Source organism: Planococcus citri, chromosome 4 (assembly GCF_950023065.1).
Source record: "Planococcus citri chromosome 4, ihPlaCitr1.1, whole genome shotgun sequence".
Taxonomy (NCBI): domain Eukaryota; kingdom Metazoa; phylum Arthropoda; class Insecta; order Hemiptera; family Pseudococcidae; genus Planococcus; species Planococcus citri.
Genome location: NC_088680.1, coordinates 536,238 through 555,329, shown reverse-complemented (window position 1 = coordinate 555,329; position 19,092 = coordinate 536,238). Strand labels below are relative to the sequence as shown.

Genomic DNA, 19,092 nt, shown 5'->3' with positions numbered 1-19,092 from the left:
TTTCTTCCATTAAAAATGGCCCGAGATCGGAGTTTGAGTACGACTTCGACATGTCGAAATTTTCACGCAGCTTCGTAAAACATTCGATGTATGGGTACTTTTCTCACCTCAGTAGGTAGGTACTAGGTACGTCACCGAATTGGTTATCTCGTTCTCGTGTCACCGTTTAAATGTCAAATACTTGCTTACACAGAGTTGGAATGGCTAAGTCTGCCACAAACAGTATTTGATGTTTCATCGGAAAATATTAAAGAAAACGATAAACTCAAAGTACAGATCAGAACATACTACATCATACATGTACATAAACTATTGCATAAAATTCATACAACAACCGAATAACGTGATATCAACACGGTCCGGCGATAAAAACCAACGCAATAAATAATAAAATGAAAAATTTATTAAAACGTGATCTCCATTCGGTAAAATAGCAGCTGTATCAGAAAAAAAAATGGACGGACAGTTACAAAAAATATCAAAATATACATCTCGTTGCAAAAATGAAAATATCATCGCACACGAAGTGATTTCTCATAAGAGTGAACAAATATCACCTACGTTCTATAAAGTATCATTTTTTGGTCACAAGGAGTGGAGCGGAGTGGAAAAAAGGCACACGTTGTCGTATGTTTGAGCATTATAGAATACTGAAAAAACATGATAATGTATCATAAAATACTCGAACACAATTGCAAAAAGTTATTAAGACAAAAAAAAAAAAAAAATGAACAATAAAACGATATAAAAGTCGTAAAAAACAATATCATATAAAAATAACGTCAAATATAAAAGTTGCATACAAATAAGGACGGAATATCATCGATTCATCAACTACATAATATGTATGATTATCACAAACTTTTGAATTATTAAACTTTTAAAAATACCAACGTAAAATTGAAATACTTTAAGTGAATTGAGAGATTCGTACGGTTTGAGTGAAACGATAAATGGCGAATAACACAACTCGATCGTGTGAAACTCGAGTTCAATTTTGGAAGGGTGCTCGAGAGACATACGGATCAGACTTACAAATTACAGATACCGATACATTTCGTAGTACATTCGTACCTTAATACCTAATAATAAATAAAATAATAACGATAATACTTGAAACTATTATTACGAAAGATTACCAATTAGACAACGACGATGACGAGTGTCGAGAGTCAAAACCGAGATTCGAGTAATAGATTAACGTGTCCATCGTCTGCGATCGCCGATCGAAGTCTAATTAGTAGCAAGTGAATTAATAATTCATAATCGTGATAAGTTAGGCGTGAGATACTCTTTGTTCGTAATTACGATCGAACCAATCGGCAGATGCCGGATTGGTGGTATGGCGAATGTTCAAGAATCGTGGACCGTGTCGCAGCAACAACACGATCACCAATACGATGAAAATGGCTAAAAAGAACAAAGGCGGATAATAAACGTGAAACATTTTCACCGACGACGCTAAATATCGCTTTCTTTTCTCTGCAACTCCAAATACTCTTCGGAAATTTGAGCTTGATACACGGAACGTTCGGGTTGAATGACCCACTCGAGTTCTTTCAAATCAAAAGGCACTTGATCGGCCGGAGTTCGAACCCAAAACGGTAGAATCCAATAATTTCCTACAAAATGTAAAAGAAAATTACGTAAGTTGATCGTAAAGTGGAACCTTAGCGAGAACAGTAGTTAACCGGAAAATGTATAACCTGTATAGGTGTTCACCCAGTAGTTTTTATGCTCCGAGAAGCAACAGAAGTAAACGTTCACGACGAGAAGGAACAGGGCGAGCGCTGAGCAAAATGCTAGAGTAATATAGAAAACCGAGTAATCGCTTGGCTCGTGGAACTCGTACAGCGGATTATCTTTGTATCTCAGATCAGCGTCTAAAGTTGACATTCTACCTGAAAAATTCAATATCGTTTATCAAATTGAGTGATTCGCCGCAGAAACGAAGAATAAGGATTAACGAGAACTTATCGTATTCGTTATAAAGCAAAGTCGACAAAAATAATATAAGTATTTTTCATATCACCCACCTGTTTACGAGCTTCTGTAACGTAATTCTTCAGCATTTCTTCGCAAACCAGCCGAAATCAATCGATTAATTCGACAAGAATGTAGTAACAATTGAACGCTCAACAAACTAATCGCACTCGGGAATGATAAATGACGACGAAATAGTATTATTTAATTAAATTAAATCGTTAAAAAGTTCAAGTTTTATTCAAACACCAGCAAACACACCCATTGAAAAAAATTTATCATCTTTTATTTACAATTACAACTACAAAATGGTTGTAGAGAGGGGGAGAGGCGGGTTCCGGTTCAGGCCGGCCACGTAACGAAAACCGTAACCGCATTGGCACGTCACGTCAATTCGTGCCGCGACAGCCGCGAACGTAACGGAAACAGGAACCGGATTGGTGCGTCACGTCGATTCGTGAAGTGGGCACGGCTACAACAACTTTCGTATTACGGTAAATTAAGGAACTAACGGTAAATTACCGTAACTCGCGTAAACACGAAACCAAAACACTTCCTTATCACTAATAACAACAATAACAAACTTGAAACTGGTTTCTCATGCAATTAGCAATGAAAAGTGCATCATTACATTAATTGCATCTCAACGATGCATCGTTATTCAGCCTTTGAAAATGCTGCAATCTTCCAGTGTCCAGCATCAGATGTGTAAGTGAGAAAGCAAGCGGAAGTACGTTGCAACGCATTTTCATAATAATATAACTCTGGTTCAGCGAGCAGAAAACGCAGTGACACCGAATCGTCCACTTACGGTTACGATATCCATGATTTAACCATTAATGGTAATAATAAAATTATTCAAAAAAGCGATTTTCAGTAAATTAGCGAACATGAAAATCGCGATACACAGCTTGACCGAGAATCCAACTGCGGCGTGGGATGTGATATCAAAAACGCAGAAAGTGTTCAAAATAAATGTTGCGGCGCCGAAAACAAACGTCACCGATAACATGGTGAGTACCTCGTGTAATTATTTCGATACTTTCGTAGATATTATTTACTCGTACATCACGATGATTTGCTTCATTTACAGGTGCGCGTCGTTTGCATGAGTGACACGCATTCTTTAACATCGCATCTAAAATACGATATCCCAGAAGGCGACATATTTATCCACGCCGGCGACTTTACCCGATGCGGCGGCGAAGAAGAAGTCGTGAATTTCAACACTTGGCTAGGTAATTATTAATAATTACACGATTAAAATATCAACGTAATTTCTTACCAGTTGCGTAAACGACGCGACGGTATCCGACCAACAGTTTTCTGTCATTGTCATCCGTATTTCTGCCATTTTCGTAGAAAAACTTCCTCACAAACACAAAATAGTCATCGCCGGTAACCACGAATTGAGTTTTGATCCGACGTTCACCCATCCGTTGACCAACAGAATATCCTACCAACGAGGCAATCGAGTAGACGAAATACCCACTTTAGGACTCGACAGAAACGATCTGAAACAGGCAGTGGAAAAACCTGATATCAGACAGAAGCTTACCAACTGCGTATATTTAGAAGATTCGCAAATAAGCGTGTATGGAATAAAAATCTACGGAACACCGTGGTAAGCTTATTATAAGTACATATATCGCCAAACACCAACGTTGGCACAGATGGCTACTTTCGGCAGTCGGAGAATTATTTCACTCTAAAAATATTATTTACGTTTTTTTTCTTCATTTTTACACTTTAGGCAACCGGAATTTTGTAACTGGGCGTTTAATTTACCTCGTGGACAAGACTGTTTGGACAAATGGGATTTGATACCGGAAGGTACGGATATCTTAGTCACGCATGGGCCACCGTTGGGTTTCGGCGATTTATGTTGTACCGGAGCACGCGCAGGCTGCGTCGAACTTTTGTCCACGGTGCAACAGCGAGTACTTCCTAAATATCACATATTCGGACATATTCACGAAGGTAATTCAATCAGTTCGCAGATGATGATACGTAATCGAACAAAATACTAAATATTTACCGTACGTACATTGCAGGTTATGGAGTAACTTCGGATGGCAAAATCATCTTTATCAACGCTTCGACCTGCAACATCAATTACCTTCCTATCAATCCACCGGTCGTGTTTGATATTCCTTTACCGCCGGGAGTAACTAAAAACGATTTTAACTGAATTTTATCGCTCTCTTATTAATAATACTCTTGTTTTATGTTCGTACCTGTAATTCTTCGCGTTTTTATATTCCTATTTTTTTCCTAAAAATGACTATTTTAATAAGCTCGTTTGTTCATTGGTTTGTTCAGTATTATGTTCTAGGTATTTGAATGAATCGAAGAAAGTTTTTAATCGATATTTCATTTTTTATTTTAAAAAATGATACATAATTTGCGTTGGTATTATCGCCTTCGGTAACACGGAGAGAAACTATTTAAGAGTACACCTCGTACAACTTCAACTGTTGAGATTTTTCTCGATTTGTTGCAAAGTGATATTGTTCGTTTCTGGCAAATGAAAGTACAAAAATACAACGCCGACTAACATGACAGTAGCGTAGATGGCGAATGTGATGGCAGTTCCTAGATGAACGATGAAAAATAAAGCGCTTTTCACCACCGTCAACATGGTAAGAAAACAACAAAAACTGCTAATACAAATGCCGAATTCTTTCAAATTGGCCGGATATAACTGCAACACGAAAAAAGTACATACAAAAATTACAGATTAAAAATCAGCAGAAAGTTGGCCATTCTACGTCAAATCAGACTGGCTTTGGGTTAAGCTACTCCTCTCGATGTTATTTTTTTTCAGGTTCCTTCCTCGCATTAGGAATGATTATTTTACGTGAGTATATTATTTTTTTTTTCTTTCAACAAAGTATAAATAAAAACAAAAACGAGACTTGGGAGCAAAAACTATGCCAAAAAACGAGAATATTTGTTGAAAAGAATGATTTTGACAATAATTATTGGTGAAAAAGTGATATTAGTTCTCAATTTTTGTCAAAAAAATGGGCTATATTTGGTAAAATCGAGACGTTTTGGTAATTTATGGAAGAAAATCTTAATTTTAGGATGCTCTTTTTTTTTTGTTGGAAAAATCGTGTTTTTCCAGTCATTTTGCTAAAAGGCGAAACGTTTTGTCAATTTTGGCAATCAAGGTAAATCGCCAATGGCGAGCAGAATAAAGTGAAAATTTCATCAAATTGGATGTACGGAATGTTGGGCTGATTTGACGTGCAATGAACCGATTACGGGGCGACATTACAAGTACGATATAGTGGTTTTCACTCACTTCGCCAACCATTATCCACGGTATCGGCGACACGCCAACGTACAGAAAAGCGATATAAGCGCACATCAGCAGGACTAACGTAAGATGAGAAAGTTGATAAAGCGTACAGACGATGACGGCGCAAAGCGACAGCACAGCTCCGCAGGCCGAGCAAAAGTACAACTTGCGTCGGCCGGTGACTTTGATCAATACGCAGGCGGCCAAGGTGGCGAAAAATCGCACCGTATCGACGATGATCATCGAAGAAGGCAGATCGGCGGTGGCGGCGGCGGCGGAGCTGCTACTTTGGCTATCGGCGGATAAGGTTTTCAGCATTGTGACGGCGTAAAATACGATTACATTCAATCCGGAACCTTGCTGGACGACGAATAAAACGTTCAGCACTAGAAACGATTTGCGAAAAGCTTTCGACGACATTTGTCGTCTCCAGGAGGACGCGGACGATTGCGATTGGGATTGACGATTAGAATAAGCAGCGGCCGCGTCGATCAACGAGTTTAGCTCGTTTTCGCAATTCAAAGCGTCGTTTCGTAACCTCAAAAATACATTTTTGGCGGTTTGAACGCGTCCTTTGAGCAGCAGCCACGTAGGAGATTCGCAAGCGAACGTAGACACCAAGGCCAAAGCGATGGCCGGCAATACGGCGCTACTTCGCAGAGCCGTTCTCCAATCGAGCAGTACACCCTGCGCGTGGCTGATGAGGATACCAACGGCTACCCCCAGACTGATTTGTACGCTGATTAAGCCCCGAAAACCGGGCTCCGATATTTCGCCCACGTATACGGCCGAAACCACCGAATGACTTCCGGCGCTTAGTCCTATCAGCACGCATCCGGCCAGCAGACTCCAAACGTTGCGCGAGTACGACACGATTAACCAGCCGCAAATCCAATTCACGTACAAGCACAGCTGGGCTATTCTTCTACCGTACAATCGCATACAAACGCTGCCGCAAATTACGCCCATCAGCATCCACAACACCACGCTGCTAGCTGCCAATTTTTTCAAATTAAAATTAAAGCAAACATCTCGACTCTCGAGGCATTTGAGAAGAGAAAACTCACCTATCCACGATTCGGCGTTTTGGTCGATTTCGATCGCTTCATCGCCTCTGTTCAAATTGTGCGACAATGTAGCCGAAAATCCAGTCGTCATGCCGAATGAAATGGAACCGATTACGGCGCCCCACGCTGCCAACAACTAAGCCATCGCGTTTACTCGCATAGCCGGTATAGGACTATGGACTACAAACACTGTAGGTACAAGTAAATAATACTCGTAGCTACCGTACTACAATACTACATACTCGGTGATTATGAAGCAAATTGAATCTACCTGTCTTATTAACGCGACACGATCCCATTTCGCAGCCGCATGCTCGAGAATGCGTTTACCATCTCCATCCTTGCTTGGCGATGTTACAATCGAGCAATTAGTTTTTTCGGCGATGAAACGCACGCTTTCCAAGTCGCCATCAGTGCCCTCCGGCTCCATCCCGCGTCTACGTCTACGTACGAGTACGTATATACGTACTATGATTTCGTTCCGATCATCGAAGATAGGAAAATACGTAAATATATCGAACTCACTACGTAAGTAAATGAACGAAAAATAATTTACGAACGATTACGATTATCTCTGAAACACTGGCACGTCAAATTGAACGTCGTGTAAACGTACGAAAAAAAATTCATCGCGCAATTACAACAATTTCAAGCCCCATATACGAGTACGATAGATACACGGAACAAATTAATTTACGAGCGCGTACCTTCACCTTAGTCCTAAATTATACGCAATTTGTACGAATACTCGGTTTAAAACACATTTTGGCAGTGTCAACTTGAACGAAAATTTCAATACTGGCGCTAGTACCTAGACCTACCATAAGTAGGTACGCACAACTTGCACTTAGAAAGGTCTAGAGCAAATTTTTACGCCATAGTACACGTATACGAGTAGTCGAGTACACGATTTCCGAATCACGATAAATCGATTGCGAACGATTACCTAATCATTTCGAACATCGTAATACCTAGCATATCTATAGGAAGGTGGTAGCGAGTACATACGTAGCTCTAGCAGCTACCTAGTACCTAGATCTACAACTGCAATGCATATTTACTCGTACAAGTAAAATATAAACCGGGACCGGGTAGCTGGCTTGTATTAGGAATTATAGAAAATATTAGATAAGTATACATACATACGCACGAAATGTACACAGACACACATGTACGAGTAAGCTACGCTATCACCTACTCTACGAGTATGTGTATAAAAATACAAACGTAAAATTACGCTCGCGGCTCGCGGCTGTGCTGCGATAATTGTGAGGTGTTTCGTGAACTAGTGATCCTTGATAAAGTTGCCCGTATATCTATACTACGAGTATATTAACTCGACTATGACAGAAAAAAAACACACGAAAAAAAAACTGTTGAATATTTCGATTCGAATTAGAGTAGGTAGAGGTACAAATAGTTTTCAAGGTTCAAGATATACTCGACACTCGTACGAGTACGATAGGCTATCGTTGAAGGGAGTACTCGGGTAAGTTACAAGTAATAAACGAGTATGCACCTACTACCTAGAGCCTAGACCTACCAATTCAACTTGGGAAAACTCTGGTAACGTGCGTCCTACTTTCCACATTTTCATCTAATTTTCAATCAAATTCTTCAGTTTTTTTTTTCAACACACTCAAATGTGAGGTTCGATTTTTCACATTATGTACAATTTGAAATTTTTACAAATTACTCGTACCTACGATAGATAGGTAGGTACTCATTCTTTGGAGACAATGAGATAGATTCCGCCGCGCCGCCGGACCTATCAGTTTCATGAGGGGAGTGGGACCCCTCGAAGAGATAGAGCATCGTTTGAGCAAGTTAGAGCACCCAGTCTGGGCGTTATTGTTAGAGCACTTGCCTCTGAATGAAGGTCATTGACCTGTCTGTCTGGATTTCCAAGGTCATCTGACCGCCTGTTTGTCAGTCTGACCTCTTAAGGTCATTAACCCATTTGTCTGTCTACAGGGTGCCCAGAAATATCGAGTACCCCTAAAAAAGTTTTCTACTAAAATACTTTGATTGATCACAGTGAATGATACGCGTAATAATGATAGCGCATGATTGGTTGTTGGGCTGGACAGATAACATTCCACCAATCATATGCATATATTTCACGTTGCCAACCTATATTTTTAATGAAAAACTTTCTTAGGGGTACTCGACATTTCTGGGCACCCTGCACTTGTCTGACTTCCCAAACCTACAAAAATCAAAATCGTCTGGAGTGGGTGCTTGACCAGCTTCACAAATGTTCTGAACTTTTGCATGAATTTCGCTAATTTTGCCGGTCTAACTGCTACCTAATTTTTTTTTTATTTTTCAAAAAAAAAAGTGAGGGAAGAAAGGAAAGTGCTCTAACGTTGGGACTGAGTGCTCTGAACAGCTCTACCGATATACACTATTCTTCAACATTTATAATTTTCAACGATTTTTGACTGCATAGGTAGCGCTACCACTCCACCAGAGGGGGAAATGGAAAAATGCGCTAACACCTGGACTAAATGTTCTAATTTGCTCCAACAATGCTCTATCCCCTTAAAGAGACACCCCCTCCCCCCCAAACTGGTAGGGCTATCGAAATCTATCTGACAAAGGTACCTCTTGAGGTGTCCGCCTCCGATTTGAATGGGACCGCGATTTTTGGGAAAAACATGTTCTAAAACCCCCAAATACAAATTTTCAGCTGCCCAAGTTCATTTTTCGATTTTTGGGGAATTTTTGAAAATGAGGAGCGATATTCCAAAACGCCCTTAGTCCACTTTTTGAAATTTTACAGGAGAAGGAAAAAACGTGGTACGTAAGAGGTTACGTTACATTTGGCATTGGTGATTGTTCTGTTACCTACCCAAACACTTCCCTGGTGCTATGCTTTAACAATTTTTACGCGATATGTTGATTAGTGCCTCTGAGCGTTCATGAAAGTGACCTATGTTGACAAAGGCCGTTTCGGAAAATTTTTTTCAAAATGAAAAATGATTAATGTTTCAATAGCTATTTCTCAACTGTTCGTCGAGATTATTTTTTTTTTAAAGTTGTTTTTCATTTCATCGGGTGAAAGGGGTTTTTCAACTTTTCCGACAGATAGGTACGTAAAAATAGGGGTCAAATGGGTCAACTTCACCTATAAAAACTTTTTTTCATGTTTTGAATAAAAAAATCGCGTTTTTTTGCAAACTTTGAATTTTTTAAAATCGACTTTGCAACATGTTACCATGCCACTTTTTTAATATGTTGTTCAGCATAAAAAGTTGTGCATAATATATTTTTTTCAGAATTTTTGAGAGTCCGAACGATATGAAAACTATGTTTTGAAACTTTTTGAGCTAATTTTTTGTAGAAAATAAAGTGGCAACACCAGGCATCGTAGCCGGTCACTTTTATAGTGACTTAGTCACTTTTATCACGAAAAGTAACTTTTGGTAACTTTTTTCATCAAAAAATCACTATTGGTCACTTTTCTTCCAAAAAAGTCACTATTTTGTTTTTTTTTTTTTCGTTTTTTAAACAAAATTTTCATCCAAATTATCGTTTTTTTACTCATTTTCAAAGGATTTTATGCCAATTTTCTTTATTAAACAATTTCAGAATTTTAAGAACACAAATTTTTACTTTTCGAAACATCAATTTTCGAAAGCTTTTGCCCTCGCTTCGCTCGGGTTTGTTTTCTTTTCTTTTTCAAAATAAAGAGATTTTTTTTTAAAATCAAGTTCTAAAGCCAAAAAATAAACTTCTTACAAAAAAACATGTTTTTTTGCCTCTCAAAATACAAATTTTCAAGAGCTTTCGCCCTTGATTAGGCCTATCTTTTTTCATTTTCAAAATCAACTTCCTTCAAAAAAACATCATTAATAATTTTTAGGTGAGATATTGAAAGTTTTTTTGCTTTTGTTTTTCGATTTTTTGCGCTCCTGAACGCTGGAATTTAAAAAAAATTGGTCACTTTTTTCACTGATAAAAGTCACTAAAGTCACTTTTTTTAGAAAAATTTGGCTACGATGCCTGGGCAAAAGCCTTTCAAAAACCCTAACTATGAGAAAAAGTTCCATTTCAGGAGGTATCGCGGTTATATTGAGTAATCCACTGTTGAAATGGATGATATTTTAGGATCACTGAAACTGGCTACCTTTAAAAATGGGCTAGAGGGATGCGATTTGCACCATTGGTCATCCCTTCGGAAGGTCTTTCCACAGGAAAAATTTCAAAAAAATCGCCGAACCCCCTACCACTTCTTGGTCCAATTGACGTGGAATAGCCCTGCTCTTTAATTAAAACACATTTCCAACAATCACTGGATAAAGGCCGTTTTGGCGAGACTTTCATTTTTTAATTTTTTTAAAAATTGATTTTTTAGATGGGATTCGCGCTGTATTTGGGTAGATTAGAAGTGTAGGTATGAAGGTGCATACATTATCCACCAGAAGGCGCCAAAAAACGCAATTCGAAAAAAATGGTCTTAAGTGCGTTTTGGAATATCGCTCCTCAAATGCAAAATTGACTATTTTGGTGATTTATGCTTTTTTTTAAAAAAAAGTACGTACTTGAGTCCTAAAACTGATATTTACCCCTCAAAACCAAATTTCGCCATTTCCAGCCATTCTGGAGACTCCAGCGCGATTTTTCAATTTCTCCAGAATTTTGAATTTGCTCCAGAAGGCGTGAATATGAAGTTGGGCAGCTAAAAGTCTAGTTGTGTGTTATACTCGATCTTTTTAACAAGTTTATCCACATTTGAGCCGATTCTGGAGGGGACACCTCAAGAGTGGGTTTTTGACCAGCTTTTTTCGTAATAAAAATATCCAAAAATTAAAGGGAGGCCCAAGAAAGGCTGGAAATGGTGAAATTCCCTCTCGTGTGGTTAATTAATGACAAAATACAGCGATTCGCGCAAATTTTAAAAATGTTCTCACAAACGAGGAATTTTTGGTTTTTGGATATTTTTATTTTGAAAAAAAGCTGGTCAAAAAACCACTCTTGAGGTGTCCCCTCCAGAATCGGCTCAAATGTGGATAAACTTGTTAAAAAGATCGAGTATAACACACAACTAGACTTTTAGCTGCCCAACTTCATATTCACGCCTTCTGGAGCAAATTCAAAATTCTGGAGAAATTGAAAAATAGCGCTGGAGGCTCCAGAATGGCTGGAAATGGCGACATTTGAATTTGGGGGTTAATATCAGTATGTATTAGGACTTATTTTGGACATTTTTACTGATCAAGTACGTCCTTTTTTCTAAAAAAAAGCATAAATCACCAAAATAGTCAATTTTGGATTTTCAAAAATTCGCCAAAAATCGAAAAATGAACTCGGGCAGCTGAAAATTTGGATTTGGGGGTTTTGGAACATGCTCTTTTCAAAAATCGCGGTTCCGTTCAAATCGGAGGCGGACACCTCGAGAGGTTCCCTTGTGAGAAAATTTAGTTTTATATTTTTTGAAAATTTATTGAAATCCGAGATCTGGAACGTATAAGATGACATTTTTTGGTTTTTTATCAAATTACCCCCTCCCCCCCTCCGTTCCTTTAAGACGGAGTCAATAAATGGTTCAAACCAAAAGAAACCATAACGGTCCGAATTTTGGACTTGATGCTGAAATCAAGTATGTTAACCTTGACCGTAATTTTTATGGATTTTGACCACTAAAATGCGCCAAAAACCATAACCATAACCAAAATTATTGAGTTGACACTAATTAATGAGCTTAGATCAATTTTGACGTTGTATGCGCGTTGTTAAGCAATTTCAATGATGTTTATTACTACAATTATGGCAAAATTTTGATACTTTTTAAGGAAATTTCATCCTTTTTTGATGATTTTGCAGAAACTTTTTCGAAGTCTCAACATCAACATGTGTGAAAGAAAGTTCAACAATTTTATTCGGGTAATTCTCGCTTAATTCTGTTAAATTTTACAAAATTATCATCAGTTTTTGGTAATGTTGAGCGCTTTTTTACCTCGTTTCAACACTTTTTCTAGCACTTTCGGCGAATTTTACCAAAATTTCATTAATTTGAAATGATTTTCGGTAATTTTAATACTTCTACGCTCTTTTTTTGGTTTCGTAAAATTTTGAAAAAGCGAGAATTTTGTCAATTTTAGGCAATAAGCGAGACTTTGACGATTTTTTTAGCCAAAAGCACAGCCTTCAGTTGGGCACCATAATCATTTAATCAAGTACCAAAAAATAATACCTACTTACTTACATCTTTGTGGGTTTTGTCAAAAAAAAAACAGACTTGAAAATTTTTTGAGAAAAAGTGAAAAGACACCATTTTGAGCCATATCATTTTGCTAAAAAGCAAACATTTTTGTCATTTTTGAAAAACCGTGAATTTACATATTTTGTCGAAAAGCAATACTCGCACAATTTTAGCAAAAGAAAGACATTTTTTAACAATTTTTGGCAACTACCCGGACTTTGACAATTTTAGCAATATGTAGCGTATTGTGACAATTATTACTGGAAAAAAATATACGTTTTCTCAATTTTAATCAAAACCGCGAGAATTCTGGACCATTTTGAGAGAAAAAAAAACTTTTTGGAATTTTTGGCCCACAGCGGGACTTTGACAATTTCTCGGGAATTATTGGGAAAAAAATTGAGAACTTTGGAAATTTTCTGCGAAAAAACGGCAATTTTGACGGAAAGTAGGATTTTTTGCTATTTTTGGCTGCAGAAAGCGAGACCTTACAAGGGAACTACCTGAACCGGCAGAAACGAAAATGAACGAATCAAAGCTAGATCGAAAGGGGACTACCTCAGGACCCCAAATCCAAAATTTCAAGTGCTGAAGTTGATTTCTCGATTTTTGGTGAATTTTTGAAAATTGAAAAATCAAAAAATTACCAAATAATACCAAAAATAGAAAATATTGATGAAAATTGAAATTTTCTCGGGAAGTGGTTCAGATGGCGTCCCTAACTCATTTACAACTATCGAAATTCGTAAAACCTCAATACCAGTCATTCTGGAGCTTCCAGCGATTTTTTATCATTTCTCCAGAAACTTGAAATAGCTCTGGAATGGCTAAAAATCAACTTCAGCACAAATCACTCAATTTGGGGCCTATGTGGGTTGCCTTTAACCAATTTTTGCGGTTGTAGCGAAAATCGGCGTCTGCCGGTTCAGATGTGTATTTTGCCCATTGACTTGTAGGTACATGTGCAGTACCAAGTAGGCTCATAGGTATGTATGTACTTTCTTTGGAAAAAAAAACACATGTTGGAGTTTGAATCAGGATAGGTAGCATCACAATAGATGGAATATTAAACATTTTCAAATTTTGCCGTTCATTCATTGCACAAGTCAATAGACAAAAATATACTTACATGTGAACCGGCAGACGCTGATTTTTGCGACAACCGCAAAAAATGGTTAAAAGCAATCCAAATTGCCCCCAAATAAAGTGATTTGTGCTGAAGTTGATTTTTAGCCATTCCAGAGCAGTTTCAAGTTTCTGGAGAAATTATAAAAAATCCTTGGAGGCTCCAGAATGGTTGAAATGGGGGTTTTACCCATTCGGAACGTCGAAAATAGGTCGGAGCTTGATTTCGGATAGGTAGCATCGCAAAAGATGGAATATTTAATATTTTCAAATTTTGGCATTTTTTCCAATGGGCAAAAATACACATCTTGAAGCGTGCCGAAAATTCCTTTTCAAGCACGAATCATCCCAAGTACCAAAAAGAAATGAATTAGCCCCTGGGAAATGACCTAGCTAATCAAAGCACACCCATGTCTGGCGACTTACCGCCTCACCATAGGTTATTCGGACATAATAAATAAAAATGAAAAAAGAAAACATAAAATCTTGGACCCATTTCAGAATTAATATATTGAACCCAAATGGACCAATATTAGCATTGGCACAATATTGATCATGAAACGAATGTATCTCGAAGATTTACCATAAAGATTCATATATAGAAATAATGTAACCGGATGAGTAATTAAAATCAGGGTCTTTCACCATTAAATAACTACCACAGGACGGAGAAAATAGGTATACCAAGAATAATATGAAGGGATAAAACGGGCACCCCTAACCCATCGAACTTGAAGAAAATAACAAGCACACTGCTTTGAGATTTTATATTGAGCAACAAAAATGAAAACAAAGATAAAGAAAATCGTGCAGCTTAAAACTAAATAAAAAAAACCAATTTGCATACCTTGGTCAGAGAAATCAGCCGAAAAAGGTGGCAGCTACCCTAAAACAACCGGATGAATTTACTTCACCTATTCTTGAAGAATAAAAACGGAAATTAAGACGAATATAGGAAAAGAGTGAGTGTTTTTGTGGATAATTAAAAGTTCAGTTTTAATTATGTTGTTGAATAATTGAATAGTCTCATAGAGATTCATATAACGTGTATCATACTTCATAATAAATAACACCGGTTTAACTTTTCACTACTTACATCGAATGAGCAGGCCGAGGTGCTCGGACCTACTGAAGTTTTACACGGAGCTTCGGATTGTTGATAGCTCATACAAAAGTTCGGCAAAACGCCGCTAGTCGATTACTATAATGATAATTTAACCGGTGCAATGAGATGATTGGTTCATCATGATATAGGTGGGAGGCAGATTAATAAGGTAGTTTCGTTTAAGGAAATATTTACCCAGCAAATAACGTGAGGAAAGAGGGAAAAACCTCCCACTACATTGCCCCTTGAATTAACAAATTCTTTAAGAATAAAAAATTTATTAATTCAATAAGACAACGAATATAGGAGGTTTTCCGAGAAGGAAAGGATAGAAAGGGTAAATATTGACGAAGGTATAAATTGCCCCTGAATTGAAAAATTTTGAGATTCTGACCAGAGTAGTTCACAAAACACAATAAATATATATTAATAAAAAAAATTATAAAAGAAAATATAGAAAAAATGGCCAAACATATCAGCCAGACAAGTTTAAAAACGCCAAAATAATGACAAATAATAAAAAAAAAATTTGATACAAATCAAAGTATAAATGAGAATAAAAAAAAATGTTAAAAAAAAAAATACCATTAAATTATGAGAAATGAGAAATAAATAAACTACTTCTTGTAGATATCAAAATAAAAAAAAAATGTCATAAATAATAGTATCTAAACAACTTAGATTTTTTGTATCTAAGCATAAAAACAATCTTATGGCCTAAAAAAAAAAATTCAAATTCAAAGTTGTTATATAAAAATAAACAAATAAACAACCATAAAAAAAAAATGAAATCCTCAAATGAGTAGAAAAACAAAAATAATCATAAAAAATAAAGAACAAAGACATGAAAATAAAAGTTTTTGTTAAATGATTTTTGTAAAAAATTGTAAAATTATAATTTCCGGTGACTGGGATCATCAATTCGTGGTCTCTGGTCTATTATGTGATGTAGCCGGCAATAAAGTCTTTAATTTGCAATTATTCTCCTGTTTTAAATCCAGTGTATTTTTGACCATAAGTTCTTTGATCAATTGGCAAATCTGGATAATTCTGTATATCTGCGTTAGTTTATAGATCGATAGACCCATTAAGTACCAATCATGCAGATCCATTTCCAGTTAGAAAAAAGAGCTTTAGATATGTCTGCAGGAGTGAAATCAGTTAACAATTTCTCTAGAATATAATGTAGGTTCTTTCTTAGGTGTATTTCAAAGGATGTGAATTGTACTAATATTCTGTATAATTCCCAATGAGATGATCAGAATTAATTTCATCAGAGCATCCAAGATCTAGTCGACCATGTTTGTACATTGTTGTTATTAAAATAAAACTGTAGCAAACTTTATTTTTCTTTAAAAATTGAAAAATTTACTGCATTTGATAGATGGGTATGTAAAAACAATATGCTCAAGAGAACACTCAGGAAAGACAGAAAATTGAAGACTTAATCACACGATCATCACAAATAATAAAAATTCTTCTTGATAGTGATACTTTGTAAAAAATAATGAAATGAAAGAACTTCTCCTGAAAGTTACACTCTCAGATATGTATCCTGTTAGTTTAATTTTTGGAATATCCATGATTCTGGAAGGGAATGAAAACTGTTTCATCAATTATTATTATTTATTATTTAGCCGGATTCCATGGGACATTTAAAATAAGCAACATAACCAACAAGCCTTCGTTTCATGTATGCTTTGATACAGTGGCGTAATATGGTATTTTCGCAGTTCAATATTATCAAATCACCATAACTTTCGTGAAAGTATGTATGCGTAAATACCAACAAAGAGAAGTGACTAATTTATACATTTGCCAACTTTATGTTGCTCCATTCAAATGCTTATTTTGTTTTTGTGTCTTATTTCAAAAGTGCCTCCATTAAGTTTAGATAAATTAGAAGGCAAAACTTCACCATAATCTACAAACTGACAGTATTTGTAATTTCCATGTAATTTCAGGTAGGCACCTGAAATGATGCAGTAAGGTGTTAATTTGACAGGTGGTATTATGGATATTGGTTCCCTGTCAACTTAGGTACGAGTATTTTGATAATTTTAAGGAAATCGCAATACTTTCAACAACTCAAGTCAATTTATTTACGTAGGTTAAAGTTTTCCATGAAAATTGTTTCCACTTTCCAAATCATGGTTTTGGTTTTTGCTAAATAGAACAGTTGAGTAAAAAACCGGAATGAGATCAAATTCTTGGAGGTTCTCTCATAAATAGCAACAAATTGATGATCTCTACGAGTTGGTATTTAAGATCCTTTTCAATCGGAGGTTGATAATATTAATAAAAAAAAAACGTGTCCCTTACATTGAGTTACTTCTTTTTATGATTGTACCGGTGATCAGTATTTTTCGAGGCAGAGACCATGTATTTTTTAGTAAAATAACGCCGGAAATTTGTCTTAATAGGTACCGGTGGAGTTTAGGATTCAGTTCTTTGAAATTTAAAAACCCATTTTGGTTTGGAAAAATTGTACTTGTGAACTTTATGATATTTTGCATCAGAAACAGTAATTTTACTTGAGGTGTTTCTCTCAACATATTTCCGTATAAAAAACAGATAAGCCTATGGTTTGGCATGTTTTAATAGCTTATAGTACAATTGACAATTAGAGGTACTGCAGATATGCCTCCCCCCTTTTTTTATTTTTTTTTTTTTTATTAAGTAATGTACATTCCTACAAAATGATAATATTTCCGTTTTTCGAGTTTTTGTTTTCAAATCGATTAAAATATTGATATTTCTTCAGGACATCGAATTTATGAGGAGGGGAATTCCGAGTGGGAGAGAGGAAATATCAAAATGAGCACTGATAGCTGATCAATATTCGTCATATCACATATCAATTATCGAATAATTATACTTTTTGTTGAACCGTGCCTATATTAAATTGAGTTAAGACGAGAGCACACTCGTTATCAGTTCTGAATACTCAACCGGTTGAAATAGTATGATTTTACTGTCAATTCATACAATTTTTGGCAAGAATTATTAAATACTTTTTGTCCGTGTCTCTGGTTTTGTACAAATAACTATGCCTATGCCATTTCATGACATAAGAGGTGTTGATAAACAGCATAAATTATGTGCCTGTATAAAATATAGTATTGAACCGGATATAAATAATAAAGTGTCATGTTGCATGGTTTTTTACTGTTTTCCGGAAAAATGAGATTTTTAGAATCTCAAGTTTGTGCATTAAAATAAAAAAAAATACCCAAGTTACATATTATCTGATGAATATGTGGCGTGACCGTGGTAAAAATGATAATAACCGGTAGAATTGAATGTATTATTTTCTAGGATATTGTGAGTACCTATTTCTTACTCTGAGATGCCCCATGAGTATGGGCAATTTGTTAATTTTTAGAATAATCCGGATCAATATTATGTTTGTGGAGTATAAAATTCTTCAACCAGTGGAGTTGTAGATGGGTAAAAACAAGTCACAATGCGGTTCAAATCTTGATTCTCTGTTATAAAAGAATGAAATTGTAAATAATGACATTTATTTCTCAAATTACCTAACTGCCTCTTCTGATTGTAATAATGCCTTATTCCAGTACACGGAAAGTAAAATTGATAACCATAGAAATCAATATTGCATTATTCATCTTACACAGCAAGTTAGTGATGGCTGGTATTTGATAAACAAATTTTCAATCGGAAGAATTAATTCGCCGAAGTATAGTTTAAATTGTGTTTTTTTAAAAAATAAATGACAGAGTAAAAAAAAAAAATGCATCGTCTTGGTATAAACTAAGGATGAAAATAGTTGGTTTATTTTTGGCTAGGATTTCATTTCAATGAACAATAATAACGAACTTACTCGTATTCGTTATCTAGAATCTAGATTAGGTAGAACACAATGTACAAACCACTAGCAGAGGCTGTAGTGAACTTGTTTGAAAACAAACATATGTACACGTGTGTCAAAACCTGCACATTTTTGCTCTGGTAGAAATGTGTATATCTCATTGCCCCGAAACTAATAATAAATTTACATCTGGCTGGCTTTTTGAGTTAAAATATAATTCCAAATTGTCGTGAATTACTATTTTTAAAGGAGAACGATTCCCATCGGAATTGTATTGTTATTTGGTAAGTCCAACCGAATTTGTGAATTGCTGAAACGGATAAAATCGTAAAATTTTGACCATGTCATATTAGAATTGTATATTTTATTAACCGGTTCCAATTTATTTTTCTTGACCTTCAGGTCTGATTTATCTTCATCATTGATCGATCCTTTTCTTTTTAAGAACGGCCTTGGACATGTATG

The 19,092-nt window shown here is 36.1% G+C and overlaps 3 protein-coding genes across 4 annotated transcripts; 1 reads left to right on the top strand and 2 right to left on the bottom strand.

Annotated features, from left to right (window-relative positions):
- Nucleotides 1-383: 383 nt before the first annotated feature.
- wrm1 (wurmchen 1) lies at nt 384-2,275 on the bottom strand. The gene is made up of 3 exons (XM_065362191.1): nt 2,037-2,275; nt 1,707-1,901; nt 384-1,622 (listed from the first exon to the last, which is right to left on the bottom strand). Exons 2-3 carry the CDS (start codon nt 1,894-1,896, stop codon nt 1,462-1,464), a joined length of 351 nt encoding a protein of 116 aa, XP_065218263.1. The 5' UTR covers nt 1,897-1,901; nt 2,037-2,275; the 3' UTR covers nt 384-1,461.
- Nucleotides 2,276-2,555: 280 nt separating this feature from the next.
- Nucleotides 2,556-4,354, top strand: LOC135844082 (metallophosphoesterase MPPED2). Its single transcript, XM_065362188.1, has 5 exons — nt 2,556-2,996; nt 3,077-3,221; nt 3,346-3,607; nt 3,737-3,963; nt 4,038-4,354. The coding sequence occupies exons 1-5, from the start codon at nt 2,823-2,825 to the stop codon at nt 4,172-4,174; spliced, it is 945 nt and encodes a 314-aa protein (XP_065218260.1). The 5' UTR covers nt 2,556-2,822; the 3' UTR covers nt 4,175-4,354.
- On the bottom strand, nt 4,342-7,577 carry LOC135844081 (facilitated trehalose transporter Tret1-like). Of its 2 annotated transcripts, none has more exons than XM_065362186.1 (4): nt 6,629-7,577; nt 6,358-6,493; nt 5,294-6,285; nt 4,342-4,687 (listed from the first exon to the last, which is right to left on the bottom strand). In XM_065362186.1, exons 1-4 carry the CDS (start codon nt 6,785-6,787, stop codon nt 4,454-4,456), a joined length of 1,521 nt encoding a protein of 506 aa, XP_065218258.1. In that variant the 5' UTR covers nt 6,788-7,577; the 3' UTR covers nt 4,342-4,453. The 2 variants fall into 2 exon arrangements, with proteins under 2 accessions (XP_065218258.1, XP_065218259.1); XM_065362187.1 differs by having other exon boundaries at nt 6,358-6,546; nt 6,629-6,763.
- Between the last annotated feature and the right edge of the window lie 11,515 nt (nt 7,578-19,092).

Bases quoted from the DNA above. Each gene is read 5' to 3' on its own strand.
- LOC135844082 (XM_065362188.1), top strand. From the start codon at position 2,823: ATGGTAATAATAAAATTATTCAAAAAAGCGATTTTCAGTAAATTAGCG. The intron at 3,222-3,345 runs GTAATTATTAAT...CCATTTTCGTAG, and splicing joins GAATTTCAACACTTGGCTAG to AAAAACTTCCTCACAAACAC. The intron at 3,608-3,736 runs GTAAGCTTATTA...TTTACACTTTAG, and splicing joins AAAATCTACGGAACACCGTG to GCAACCGGAATTTTGTAACT.
- wrm1 (XM_065362191.1), bottom strand. From the start codon at position 1,896: ATGTCAACTTTAGACGCTGATCTGAGATACAAAGATAATCCGCTGTAC. The intron at 1,623-1,706 runs GTTATACATTTT...TACATTTTGTAG, and splicing joins CTGGGTGAACACCTATACAG to GAAATTATTGGATTCTACCG.
- LOC135844081 (XM_065362186.1), bottom strand. From the start codon at position 6,787: ATGGAGCCGGAGGGCACTGATGGCGACTTGGAAAGCGTGCGTTTCATC. The intron at 6,286-6,357 runs GTGAGTTTTCTC...AAAAATTGGCAG, and splicing joins AAACGCCGAATCGTGGATAG to CTAGCAGCGTGGTGTTGTGG. The intron at 4,688-5,293 runs GTGAGTGAAAAC...TTCGTGTTGCAG, and splicing joins CGTGGATAATGGTTGGCGAA to TTATATCCGGCCAATTTGAA.